Here is a 12,366-nt window from a genome sequence, read left to right as displayed (position 1 = left end):
CCAGGTCTAAAACTGAACAGGGAAAAATAATTCTGTCCAGAGCCTGAAAAAATCATGGACGGAATCAGTTAATGTGTCAATGCTGTTTTGATTACATTGATTCAAGATGTGATTTTCATTCACAGTATTTTACAGTTTTTTGTCTGGTCAAGTCCTTTGTCTTGGTTGTGCAAGAAAATGACTCCACACTTCAGTTTTATGTAAAATTTCATGTTTTGTGAAGAGGGCAGTATCATATTCTACGTGAAATAGTGATACCGGTATCTGATGGCTTATGCTTTATTTTAATTCACTGAACCAAAGGCCCACGTGCAACTGCTTGTGCCTTAGGAATAGGATTTTTTCAACCCCCCAAAAAGTAGCCTCCGTTCTTGTAAAGTATTGAAATTAGTTTTTAAACATAATTTCATTTCAAATTACAGTAGGCCTACTTTTAGAACACAAACTTTGATTTCCATTTTATTACATACGTGATACCAATAGAGAAGAATCCAGAATTAATTTTAAAGATAATGGCAAACTGATCGTGTCATGGTTTTGATACAGCTGGTGTTGTAGAAAATGGACTTTATTGGCATGGGGTTCAGCGAGTTGGCTTGTTCTTGTTTCTTCGGTTTCATCATTACCATGTTGGACAAATAAACATATGATAACTTTGTATAATATTTATCTGTGTTGTTTTTCATGTCTGTTTCGACAAGTTACTGATGTAGAGTCAAGTGGAGTGATCTTTATTATGATGATAATAATAATGTAGATAATTTTACAACTAAAAATAGCCTCACCGCAGTACGTATGTTGGAGATTGCCATTGGTAAGTATTTTTCATCTTTACGCCTATTTGTCATTTCTGTCAGTCTTGCCTTTTCTTTGTGTGGATGTGCTTGTCTTTACTCAAAACCGTCGTTTTGGATAGGCCTGCAGATGATATGATATCACGCTTTTGTGTAGTTTTCTCCTTCTTCGCTATTAAACATCTATTGTCCTTATCTCTTCTTCTTTTCCTTGTATTTTACTCTCTAGCAACACCTCTAAACTTTGGCTCTTGCATGACATTTCATGCTGCAAGTGCCGTAAAACTCTAAGTAAAAATGAAACCAATAATGTTATTCTGGGCATACCCTCTGCCTTGTGCAGAGGAAGTGGAAGCCCACCAGGATCGATGGAAAACTACTGGCGGAAGTAAGGAAAACCTACCAGTGGGTCTCATGTACTGAGGGAAGACATGGTATTTTTATGCAGTTTAGGAAGACCAAAAACGGAGTGGTTATGCCATGGGTAGTAGAGATATAGTTTTCAAAGATTGAGAGGTGAACAAGGGACGAGGAGATAGTGAGTTTTTTTTTAAAGAGGAGGGGGGGGGGCGGACATGCGAGCTGAAGTCATTGAAGACAACAGAGTGGATAGTAATAATAACAATAATGATAATGTACTTGTAATTAGGATAATGAATTACGCTCATACACAGTATAACACAGATAGTTGAGATAGCCCGAATTTGTGGGGACCGACCTCAGTAGTTCGAGGGATCTGTAGTTCAAAGGATATCTTACAAAGATAAAGAAATTTTTAAAAAGCGGGAATGGCAGGCACAGTTTGACGGATGAGTGATTTCAAGTCTTCTGTGTTCGACCTATCCGTGTAATACTGTATCACATTTTTACTAAGTAAGTGCTCAATGTGCTTTACAAAACTCCCTTTCACTCTCTCCCTGGCTACTCTCCCTCCTCCCCCCCCCTCTCTCTCTCTCTCTCTTTCTCTCTCTCTCTCTCTCTCTTTCTCTCTCTTTACTGATCTACTTCTAAGAATGTAGGCAAGCCACAAAGTGCAAGACAAGGTGGTTGCAAACTGTCAGCTGAGCTGTCCCCACAAAGCGGTGCTGCTGAACGATTACCAGCCCCCCTAAAAAAAATATAAAAAATTAAAAATTAAAAAATTTTTTACATATATATATATATATATATATATATATATATATATATATATAAGTCTATATATATAATAATAAACAGAGCAGACACCCTTGCCAAGAAGGGAGCATCACAAACACAACCACACAACCCAGTATCACAACAGACAGCCAAGAGCATCATCAAATGCAACACCAGGGAACAGTGGCTGAATGGATGGGCAATGGGCAAAACTGGAAGAATTGTATTTGCACACATGACAGCCCCCAACTCTAAAGATGCAATAAATTCCCTGAGTAGAAGAGAACAAGTCACGATATTTCGCCTGCGAACACAACACATACCACTAAATTCCTACCTTAATAGGATCCGCAAGGATACCCCACCCGACTGCCCGTTGTGCGACTGCCAGGATGAAACAGTACCACACCACCTCTTTAACTGCCCAGCACTTTGTGACCTGCGTAGCACCTACCTATCTGCCTCCACAGACATCGGAAACACTCTATACACAGCGACAAAGCACAGCTCATTAAAACCTGTCAATTCTTTGCCATATCGACAGGCCGAAGGGCTAGAACCCAAATGGCCGCTGGATCGGAAAAGTCAAGTAAGATATATAATGAATAAATAAAGAAAAGAAAAGAAAAGAGCCCCCCCCCCCCCCCCCCCCCCAAGACCCGACATCAAGAAACAAGGCAAAATATCAAAATATACCTCCGCTCCCCGAAATAAAAAACGAACAACAACAAACAAACCGAATAAACAACCGACCACTGTGCTAAAGATTCTCTATACACGATCTTTGACTATACTACTACGTCAACGAAAAGAATACATGTATTACATGTATGTTATTGCCACAGCAGGCCACGCAACGGACAGAGCCAAAATACAATTCTACTACAGTAATTGATTCATTTTCTGCACCAACGATTTGATTCTGATCTTTTGCTTCTGTCGCCCGGCTACACAATATTGAAGATACGGTTACTCACTTATGCAATTGGCAATACAACTATGCAGTCTGAAAAAAAAGAGAGAAAAAAGATGAGGTTCAGATTATCGAGATCTACATGTTAGACACATTAGATTAGACAAACATCACTATAGGCGTTGTGCCTTTGCTTCTTGTAGAGAGGATAGGAGTTTCCAGTCCATGCACGTACTAAATTATGACATGACTGTGTAACTTACATTATAATTAAAATTTAGAAAAGCTCATAAACAGCGATCTTCCCAATGTACGTACAAAGGTTATAAGGCGAATGCTTTTTACTGCGACGAACCGGAAACGAGCCGCATGTGGAATCGCGAATTGTAAACATTCGACCTCTGTACTGTCCATCTCTTTTCCTTAGAGGTATGGTAAACAATTTTAAGTCTCAGTAACTACACATTCAAATCTATTCTATATATACCTAGGCCTATATATATATTATATCGCCCTTGAATAATGTTTTCATATTTATCGGAGTCCATAGTAGGCCTAGTCGTTGATCGCCGACGTTGCCGGTGTCAGTGTCAGTGCAGTGACAGTGAAGTGAGTGGCGTGTGGCTGTTACTGTTGTAATGCGAGTCGATCCACCAAGCCTGGCTTGGCCAATGTAAAAGGCAAGGTGGTGCTTGGACATGAGGCATAGCTAGGCCTAAGTTTCCTGTTCTCTAGATCTATATCTTGATCTAGACGAAACTTTAAATGCATCCCCGACTGGATATTAAAGTAAATCCTGGAGTTAAGAATACGTAAACCACGGCAATTTCATCATACATCTAGATCTAGATCTAGATATCTAGATCTAGTAGCTAGACTCTAGCCTACTCTAGGTAGTAACATACTGTCTTTAGGCCTTCCGTACTGATTTTGATAGCCATTTACTTTTAGGTATTAGAAAGGCCTTGTGCAATTTTTCATCACAAAATCTTCACATGCAGGAACAGACCATTCCCCAAAGGCCGTCATTATTATTCAAACTCGAGTCCGAATAACATTTTTTCATGGACTCGAGTCTGAATAACAAAATTTTATATTCGGACTCGAGTCCGAATATGAAAAAATGTTATTTGGACACGGTCTGGAAAAAAGGAAGTGTCTTCGTTCTATAGATCTAACGTTCAGTGCTTCCAATTTTCCGCCATTTTTTAGTTCCCCTCACACTTAATCTGCCGATCTGATGCCCGCCGCTTCATTGATACGCCCCCCCCCACCCCCCATGTTTCCCACTTTCTTTGTTGTAGAAAAAGGTAAAATTGAAGATTAGCAGATCACCTGGCACCTGCATGATTATGAGCTGTGTAAAAAAAAAGACCGATTCGTTCAAATACACAAGCCTGTGTCATCTCGATTGTTTTACCAAGAAAAAGTTGTGTTGCTGTGTAGAGCCAAGCATACGGCAACTTTTGATTCCATAGACCAGCGCACAATTCATTACGTAGATCTACGTCAAGACTAGCTTATCATTGTAATGATCAGTTGCCGGGAGGGGGGGACTGACGCGTATGCGACGTTCAACGCCCGGACCGATAGTGCCTCCCCGAATGGCATCAAAAGTTGCCGTATGCTGGGCTCTACACTGCAACACAACTTTTTGGTAAACAATCGAGATGACACAGGCGTGTGCATTTGAACGAATCTGTCTTTTTTTTTTACACAGCTGCAGGCATTTCAGGCATTTGTGACTTCTCTTACTAGCTCAGTGCCTGTATATCTACACAAAACCTCGTGTTTGCCGTAACGAAGACTCGGATTCAACGAGATTTTAGATCAAGCCCGGCGACTTCGTTGATTCCGAGTTCACTGTAATGTGATGTCATCACATCCTGGGATACCCAGAGACTATTTTTAGAAGGCCTTAGAGTTACCAGTTTAATTTGATTTAAAGATTCTCTTCTACACGATCTTTGGAGATACCGTGTGGAATGACATGTTGGGTCAGTGGCTTGACGTATCATCCGTATCGATGTGTTTCCAAAGTTGAAATTTCACGCTTGTGAGTAACGGCAGCCCGTCAGCCATGCTCTGATTGGTTATACAAGTTACAAGGTTTCCGGTATGTTAATAACATTTTGGAATTCCGGTACTTGGACATGGTGGAAGATTGCTCAGATCGTTGATGCTCAGAACAGTAAGAACACAGATGTTTGAAATTGGAACACGGAAAACACAAGACAATAAAGCACGCGAAAACTGCCGTAAAGACGCCGGAGGATTACCCCCCTCTTCCTGCATGCTTTATCACTACATAAAAAACTACAAAGCAACAAATTATAATTTATGGGAAAAACTGTTTGTCAGTTGGGAGGAGGAGAAGAGAGAAAAAAACCCCTTCCGAGACCGGGATTTGTTCCCACGCCCATAAAATAATTGTATGACTTCAAACGCAGGCACACTGTCCATTCGGCCATCAGAACTTACAACAGCAAAAGGAAGATTAAGCTTGATTTATTATATATAGACACTTCCATCTTTGATGCCATACGGTTGGCTATATTTAGATGTAGTCATATGATCGGAGGGGTATCCTGGTCTGACGTCAAACAAGATGGTCGCCTTACCTAAAAAGTTCTACGTTTAGTCGCATGTATGTATAATGACATCTCCGCATAGACTAGACAAGAAGCTCATAAACAGTGGACTGGGTTAGCAAGAAATGACTCTGCACCATTGCACACACCATCATTATTTATCATGCCAGGGCCATTGCTTTGTTTTGTCAAATTTGTCCCGAGGTTTTTTGTTGTCCTGCAAATATCTGACATAATCTGACCCTGAATGTCATCAGTACATAGGCTAATGTATCGTGGTATCATGCTGGTTGGCTATTGGCCACGATTTTTATGAAATGCTCCCATTTGTGACCTTGAAAAGGGTTTGGCTAATTTTGCTCCTAAAAAAATTAAAAAAAATTTTTTTAAAATGAATGCTTAAAATAGGTTTTATATTTCAGCATAGTTTTTACACCAGTATGTGTAGTTGAGTCAGTTTTTTCAAAGACTCGCTGTTTGTTCTGAACTCAAGGAGACTGAAGTGAGTTGTCACTCCATAATTGACTGTTAGCCTCACAATTAATCTATCATGTGTTGGGGGTAGTTGCAAACAGGCTCTGTTTTTTTGTTGACATTTTTGTCTATTCAAATTGTAATTTTTTTTCAAAGATTAGTACACAATAAAATACATACGTAGTTAAAATTCGTGGACCATTTATGTTATTTCGAAAGAAGGTGAAATGAATGTGTTTTTCTGATTTGCACTTCCCCTTAAATTGCCTTTGTATTATCTTTTCCTACTACAGAGAGTTTTGACTGCAGTTTCAGTGTTGAGCTGTTAGCACATCCAGATCTGACAATGGCGGGTCAAGTTCCTCCTCAGATGCAGGTCGATGCTATGTCTTCAGGAGCTCAGGTGTGTATTTTCAATGAATTTTACTGACGCAGCCCCCGTCTTGTTCATATCAGTGGGAATAGGGCTAAATTTTTACTCTTCTCTAAAGGCAGTCATATCGTCGGCCAGTCATTCAGATGTACCATGTTTACCCTGTACACACGGAACTTACTCTAATCATTGTAAAAATAATAGATGGGACATATCGTCAGAGCTGTTCAAAAGTACTAAGCCCAGAAAGCAGAATTTTAAAGGAGAAATGAAACTGTTTCATTCTTTCAACAATTGTGCTTGCATTATGATTTTGTTTATTATAAAAAATCTTTCTCTTTTTGGACTTGATGCCACAGATTAAGTAATTGTTGCAATAAAAAAAAAATTCTGAATTTTGAGCTTGGTATAGAGGGGATAGTAGGGGAATGAAAAGAGAAACTCGCATTGCTAGTATTTAGCTAAAGTCAGTTGCAATCCAATAAATATTATAAGAAGATTTTTATAAAATTCTTTAAACCCTATCGGACGCTGAGCGTCTGATACTAGTGACAACTTTTTCGTTTCATATAGTGTTAGCTTTTGTTTGTTTTTTGGAACTATTCTCGAACCAAGATTTTTAGTAAGGTAATGACTAAGCCTGTGTTTTTCGCCATTCAGAAGTTGGAGGCAAGCTTTTGGGGTTACAATGAGACCTAGTGCGCCAGGTTTATGTGACTGTAGAAAAAAACTCCGGGAAACGGTGGAAAAAACTCTTTGTTTAAAGAGTTAAGAGCCTGTAGAATTAACTTTCTGTTCAGTTCCGGAGAAAAGATAATGTTGAGAAATATGAGTATCAGAGAATGTTTAAATTTCTTATGTTTGTATTGATGGCTAGCTATTTCTGTACAAGAATGGTGAGCCAAGTTAAGTTCTCCATTCCTTGAGCTAATTGAGCTAATCTGTGCAAAGCTTAACAAAGGCATTCTGAGGAGAGAGAGAAACATAGAGAGACAGTATTTTTGTATGTATGAGCAATTTATTTTCCTACAGTTCAAATTGCCCAAGACAGCCGCCCATAGTCGAGGAGAAAAGTGGGTGTCTGAGAGAGATGGATATCTTACATCTTACCTATATGCTTGTTATGGGAAGATTACATTTCTTGTAGAGCATTTGCTCCTCAAATAATGCTGTGGGCTTCCAAATCTGACAAAAATTTTAAGAGTGAAAAGACAAACTCTGGTGCTAAAACTACGTCTCAAACGGACAGTAAACTTTGTCAGTGAGAGCAGGTGTGGTCTTTGTTAACACCATATTTCAAGCTCTAAAGAAGTTCCATAGATGTATGATCTCTGTCCATGCACTGTGTGTTTGCAATTTATCATTTTCATTTTGATTTTGAAGTGAGTGAAAAAAACAGTCAAAAGTGAAAACCTTTTTGTCCTTCATTTTTCAGTTTCGCGAGTTTCTAAGCCAGTACAACAAGATCACAGAACAATGTTTCATGGCCTGTGTTCACGATTTCACCACCAGGCGTGTCATTTCAGCAGAGGTCAGTATGAGATCTGAACATTAATTTCTTGTCTGTATGAGAAATATGGGTTTCAATTTTAAGTGTTACAGTGGAGTTTGCTTAAACAGAACACGGTTAATCTGGAAACAGCAATGAACCAAAAGAAAATAAAACCCCTGATTTTTGTCTTCGCTATTTGAGCAATCTCTTTAAATTGAAAGCATGGCTCAACAGAAGAAAACTCGGCTGTCATGCAGATTTTGGTTTAAACGGACTCCCCTGTTGTTGCAATGTAATAAAAGAGAGACATTCCCTGTTTCTTATGGATTATCCAGATCTGTGGTTTGTTTGAGTGATTGAATTTTTAAAAACGTAATTTTTGGAATTGGAACTGTGACAGCAATATCCCCTGTTCAAATCAGTTTCATATGAATTCACACCTCATTGTAAAAAGTACCCAAGTGCAACAGGTTGCTTGTTCCTCCACAGTGGTTTAGTTATAGATAGATGTAAGTCTTTTAACTTTTTTTATTTTCAGATCATTTTTACTCTTATTACAGCTACTCATATTACTGAGAAAAACTGTTTGAGGTTGTCTTAAATTCATTTGCATTTAATCATTTGTGCCCATGTTATTCTTTGTGAGTGAAAGTTGGTAGTGTTATTTGGTATGTAGTGTAAAGGGTTAGGAGGTGGGGCGGGCACGAGACGAGCCAAGTACTCGTTTCTCACGAGAAATGCCCTTCCCGTTGCTGCCCGGGCACTATACTACTGCCCGGTACCGAGAAGTGATACTGCTCGTTGGCTTGACATAACCAGTTACGAGAGTGAGAGAGTGAGAGGCGAGAAATGACAATGCAGACAGTGCCACCCATCACCGTGCCGTCCTGTGTCACAGTGTGTGTGAAACTGAAAGGGACGGGAGAGGGTGGCAAGACGAGGCGAGTGGGGAGTTGATCAGGGCCTAGGCCTAGATCTCCCTACCTTCCTTCACCGCCTGCGCCAGCGCAACAGGGCTAGCCTAGTTTAGATACCGGCCTTCTCGCTAAATGAGTTGCTCGTACTGTGGGACGAGAAGAGAAATCTCGGCGGCCTTCTCACTGAGCGAGTTGCTCGAACTGCGGGGCGAGAAGAGAAATTGGTCACGAGACGAGAAGTATTACTCGGGACACGAGACGGGAATTCTCGGTACCGGGACTGGTCCCGGCGAGAAGTAGGTCAGCTTCTCGGTCTTCTCGTTCGGGAAGGAAAAAGCGCTTCCCACCCGTCTCTATTAGGAGGTTGATCAGGTTGTGACTCCATGGCTGTTCTCATGCTGTTCCTTTCTGGATATATGTATGAGATTTGAACCTGGGACATTTCAATGACAATGATCCTTTGGCATGATGCTATCATTTTGCTACAACAACAAGGTCTTGATGTTTAAGGGACTTGGTTGTTTTTTTCCTCCATGAAAAGAGATGGAGAGAGGGTTTTGGAGATACTGAGGTCAGGTAGTTTAACACAGCAGGATCTTCATCTCTCGCCTGGCCTGTCTTTCTCGGTGGTCTCATATTTGTACATGTAGTGACACCTGAAAAGAAATAGTAGAAGTAAAGCATACAAGACTAGACCAGGCTTGAAATGCTGATGAAAGTGGTATTTGAGAAGAAGCAATTTTTTTCTGTACTATTAAACTACTCCCTTTTTAACCCTTTGGAAGTATAAATTGTTGTGTTTAAGATTTAGTCTTATTAAAACTGGTTGATTCATATGCCACTTTTTCAGCCATATTTCCTCAATGGTAAGCTTGGCTTTGATAAAAATTGATCACTGACCTTAAGATGTTGCCTTGTTTTGGTTTAGAATGAGAAAAGTGTAAGAACCGATGTTAGTAATAGCAGTCAGACTTTTTTCTCACTTCTATTGGGTGGAAAAGAATTTGAGCATCAGGAAGTCACTAGACGCACTGGAAGGAACAAATAGACAGCCATTATTATCAACAAATGTAAAGAAGAAGGAGTAAAAGTATAGTGTTTGGAGATCTAAGGCATATGTACTCTGCTTGAACTGCATTTTTTTACATTTTCATTTCCACAGGACACCTGTTCTATAAACTGTCTAGAGAAGTTCATGAAAATGACCAACAGAATTTCCCAAAGGTTCCAAGAGCACCAAATGGCTTCCAATGACTCGTTAGCGGCTCTGGCACAACAGGGGAGCTAACCACTTCTTGTCTCTTATTTGTAATGTGTAGGCTATTTGTGTATGTACAGTGATGTTTACAAGTTTGCTTACTGATGTGGGGTGCATGCCAGTACCAGAATTTTGAATTTTGAAAAAGGTCCAACTAGTTGAAAGAAGAAAATAGGTCTGAATGCATATCAGCTGACTGGTGAACAAATAAATAAATTGTTCCCATTTTGTATAGGTGTTGTTTTTGTTTTTTTTGTTTTTAGGAAAAAGTAGAGGGATACATTTATATTAGTGGTTTGGGAAAGGGGGGGGGGGTGATAGTGGTGTGAGATAGAAGAGAGATTGAGGCAGTGTAGTGGAAGTTTGTGTCTTTTTAGAGAGTGAAAGTGGAAGGAGAGACATTGGTTGAGCAGTTGGAGATTAGGAGTCAAAAGGTGTCTCCTTTATTATTTCTTTGCTTTTGTTGTCTTCTTTTATGTTTCTTTGTATTTTTTCTCTTCTTTTTTATTTCTTTGTGTTTGTACTTTGGATATCAATTCATTTGTTCGTAGAGTATTTCTTTGCTATGCACATCTAACATGTCTTTCTTTTTCCTGATGTGACTTGTCAGCGTACTAATTCTCTTACAATACTTTGAACATTTTTTTTTACATTGAGCTAAAATCAGCAGAAGCACCCCGCACATATTTTATTCCAGAATTGTTTAGTACTTTTGCTGTGCTCTCTTTTTTTTAGCAGGTTATCCTATCATCTGTTGAATGTTCAGTTGTGAGTGATTGTATTGTGTATGTGTCTATCTGCCTGTGTGTGTGTCAATGTGCACAGTTACATGTGTCCTGAAAACCAAAAGTGATACATGTACATGATGTAGATCTGCACTTCCAGGAATTATTTTTATGAATATGATGTTGTTTTCTTTTTCCCAAGATGTACATTAGAAATGTATGTTGTTTGTGTGTGCGTGAATATCAAATGTTCATAGTGTTACATTATGAATATAATTTTATTTTGAAAGGAATGATTTTAGCTTGTCATTTTTAAAGGTGTACTTTGAATGCGGAATAAAATTCAAGTATGATATTTACTAGAGTTGTTTTGAACAAATTACTATTGTTGACATAGCCTTCAATTATTATTTCTTAATATTCAGAATTACAATTTATACATTAGGTTTGTTGGTTCTTAAGGCATGGGCTTAGTTCACTCTCCAAATGCTGATTGATTAGATCTCCGCTGATGAATTGAGAGATTTTCCTCATGGAGGGGCAAAAGATTACCATTTTGGCACAAAACCAGTGATTCAACTTGTGGCCTTGTTTGATTTTGAAAGTTACTGTTGAGTTCAGTTGACTTTTTATAACAAGTCTGGTTCTGCCTCCAATGCCTCGTTGTTTCTTGTTTCTCTTTGCTGTGGAAAGAAAATTTAAAAAACATGGAAGAGTTAGAGTAGAGCATCTGTAGCATGCTGATGTTGAAGACAACTTTGGTGACAGTGACCTTTATGGTGGTAAAATATATTATACATGTATATATATATATGCATATTCTGTTGTCAATGAAATGAATGAATTTGACTGGCAGTCCTAACTCAGTATAAGTGCACACTGCCTATCGAATTCGTTTGATTCAGATGGGGTCACACCCAGTTTTACCTTCACGGAGGGCAAAAGCTACCGCTTTTGCACAATACCATTTTTATGGCTTGCGACCTTGAAAAACAAATTTAATCTGGGGGTCACAATTGAATTCGGTAGAATTGTGCCAAAATAACAGCTTTTGCCTCCTCCAGAGTGAGATGAAGATACTGTTGATTGGCACGAAAGAGTATACAATACTAACTGGACCCCCATTTGATGAAAGGAATGATAGGTGCATCAACATCAACTGAAAGTCATTGGTCTACTATATTTACACTCAACTGGAATGGAGCGATAAATCTTGAGAGATGCAAAAAATTAGAAGTAATAGAAGGCTTAGATCAATCTATCCATCTCTGTACATGTTACATGTATAGAGATGGATAGATTGATTCTCAATTCCGCTTTCGTGGTTGTACATTCCAGAATTTCAGACGCGTGGAAGCAGCGCAAGGCTAGTGAACGGAAACCTCACTTGTTTACAATGGCGTCTTAGAAGACGGATTTTCCCAAGATTAGATCTAAACGAAACTAATGAAAAACTGAAAATTAAACTACAGTGACTTCAGGCTCCTCAATAGAACTGCACCCTTTAAATGAATCTGAACCACCATTAATTTTATCAAATTCGAAAGTTTTAGGGAGCAAAAGTGACGAACTTTCACAAATATATGTATAGATAACACGGATAGTTAGAATTCGTAGGGACCGGCCTCGGTAGTTCAAGGGATATCTGACAATTTCACAAAGAAGATAAAGAAGGAAGAAAAAAAACAACAA

General features: G+C 39.0%; 1 protein-coding gene across 1 annotated transcript; it reads left to right on the top strand.

The window, feature by feature from the left end:
- Nucleotides 1-3,197: 3,197 nt before the first annotated feature.
- LOC101862015 (mitochondrial import inner membrane translocase subunit Tim9) lies at nt 3,198-11,033 on the top strand. The gene is made up of 4 exons (XM_005093361.3): nt 3,198-3,273; nt 6,203-6,312; nt 7,718-7,813; nt 9,854-11,033. The coding sequence occupies exons 2-4, from the start codon at nt 6,256-6,258 to the stop codon at nt 9,977-9,979; spliced, it is 279 nt and encodes a 92-aa protein (XP_005093418.1). The 5' UTR covers nt 3,198-3,273; nt 6,203-6,255; the 3' UTR covers nt 9,980-11,033.
- The last annotated feature ends 1,333 nt before the right edge of the window (nt 11,034-12,366 follow it).

The sequence above is a fragment of the Aplysia californica genome, unplaced genomic scaffold, assembly GCF_000002075.1.
Source record: "Aplysia californica isolate F4 #8 unplaced genomic scaffold, AplCal3.0 scaffold00062, whole genome shotgun sequence".
NCBI classification, from domain to species: domain Eukaryota; kingdom Metazoa; phylum Mollusca; class Gastropoda; order Aplysiida; family Aplysiidae; genus Aplysia; species Aplysia californica.
This window is presented reverse-complemented; position numbering and strand designations above follow the sequence as displayed.

What these genes read in the sequence shown, in the direction of transcription:
- LOC101862015 (XM_005093361.3), top strand. Translation starts at nt 6,256, where the DNA reads ATGGCGGGTCAAGTTCCTCCTCAGATGCAGGTCGATGCTATGTCTTCA. An exon ending in CTATGTCTTCAGGAGCTCAG is followed by an intron (nt 6,313 to 7,717) that starts GTGTGTATTTTC and finishes TTCATTTTTCAG; the next exon opens with TTTCGCGAGTTTCTAAGCCA. An exon ending in GGCGTGTCATTTCAGCAGAG is followed by an intron (nt 7,814 to 9,853) that starts GTCAGTATGAGA and finishes TCATTTCCACAG; the next exon opens with GACACCTGTTCTATAAACTG.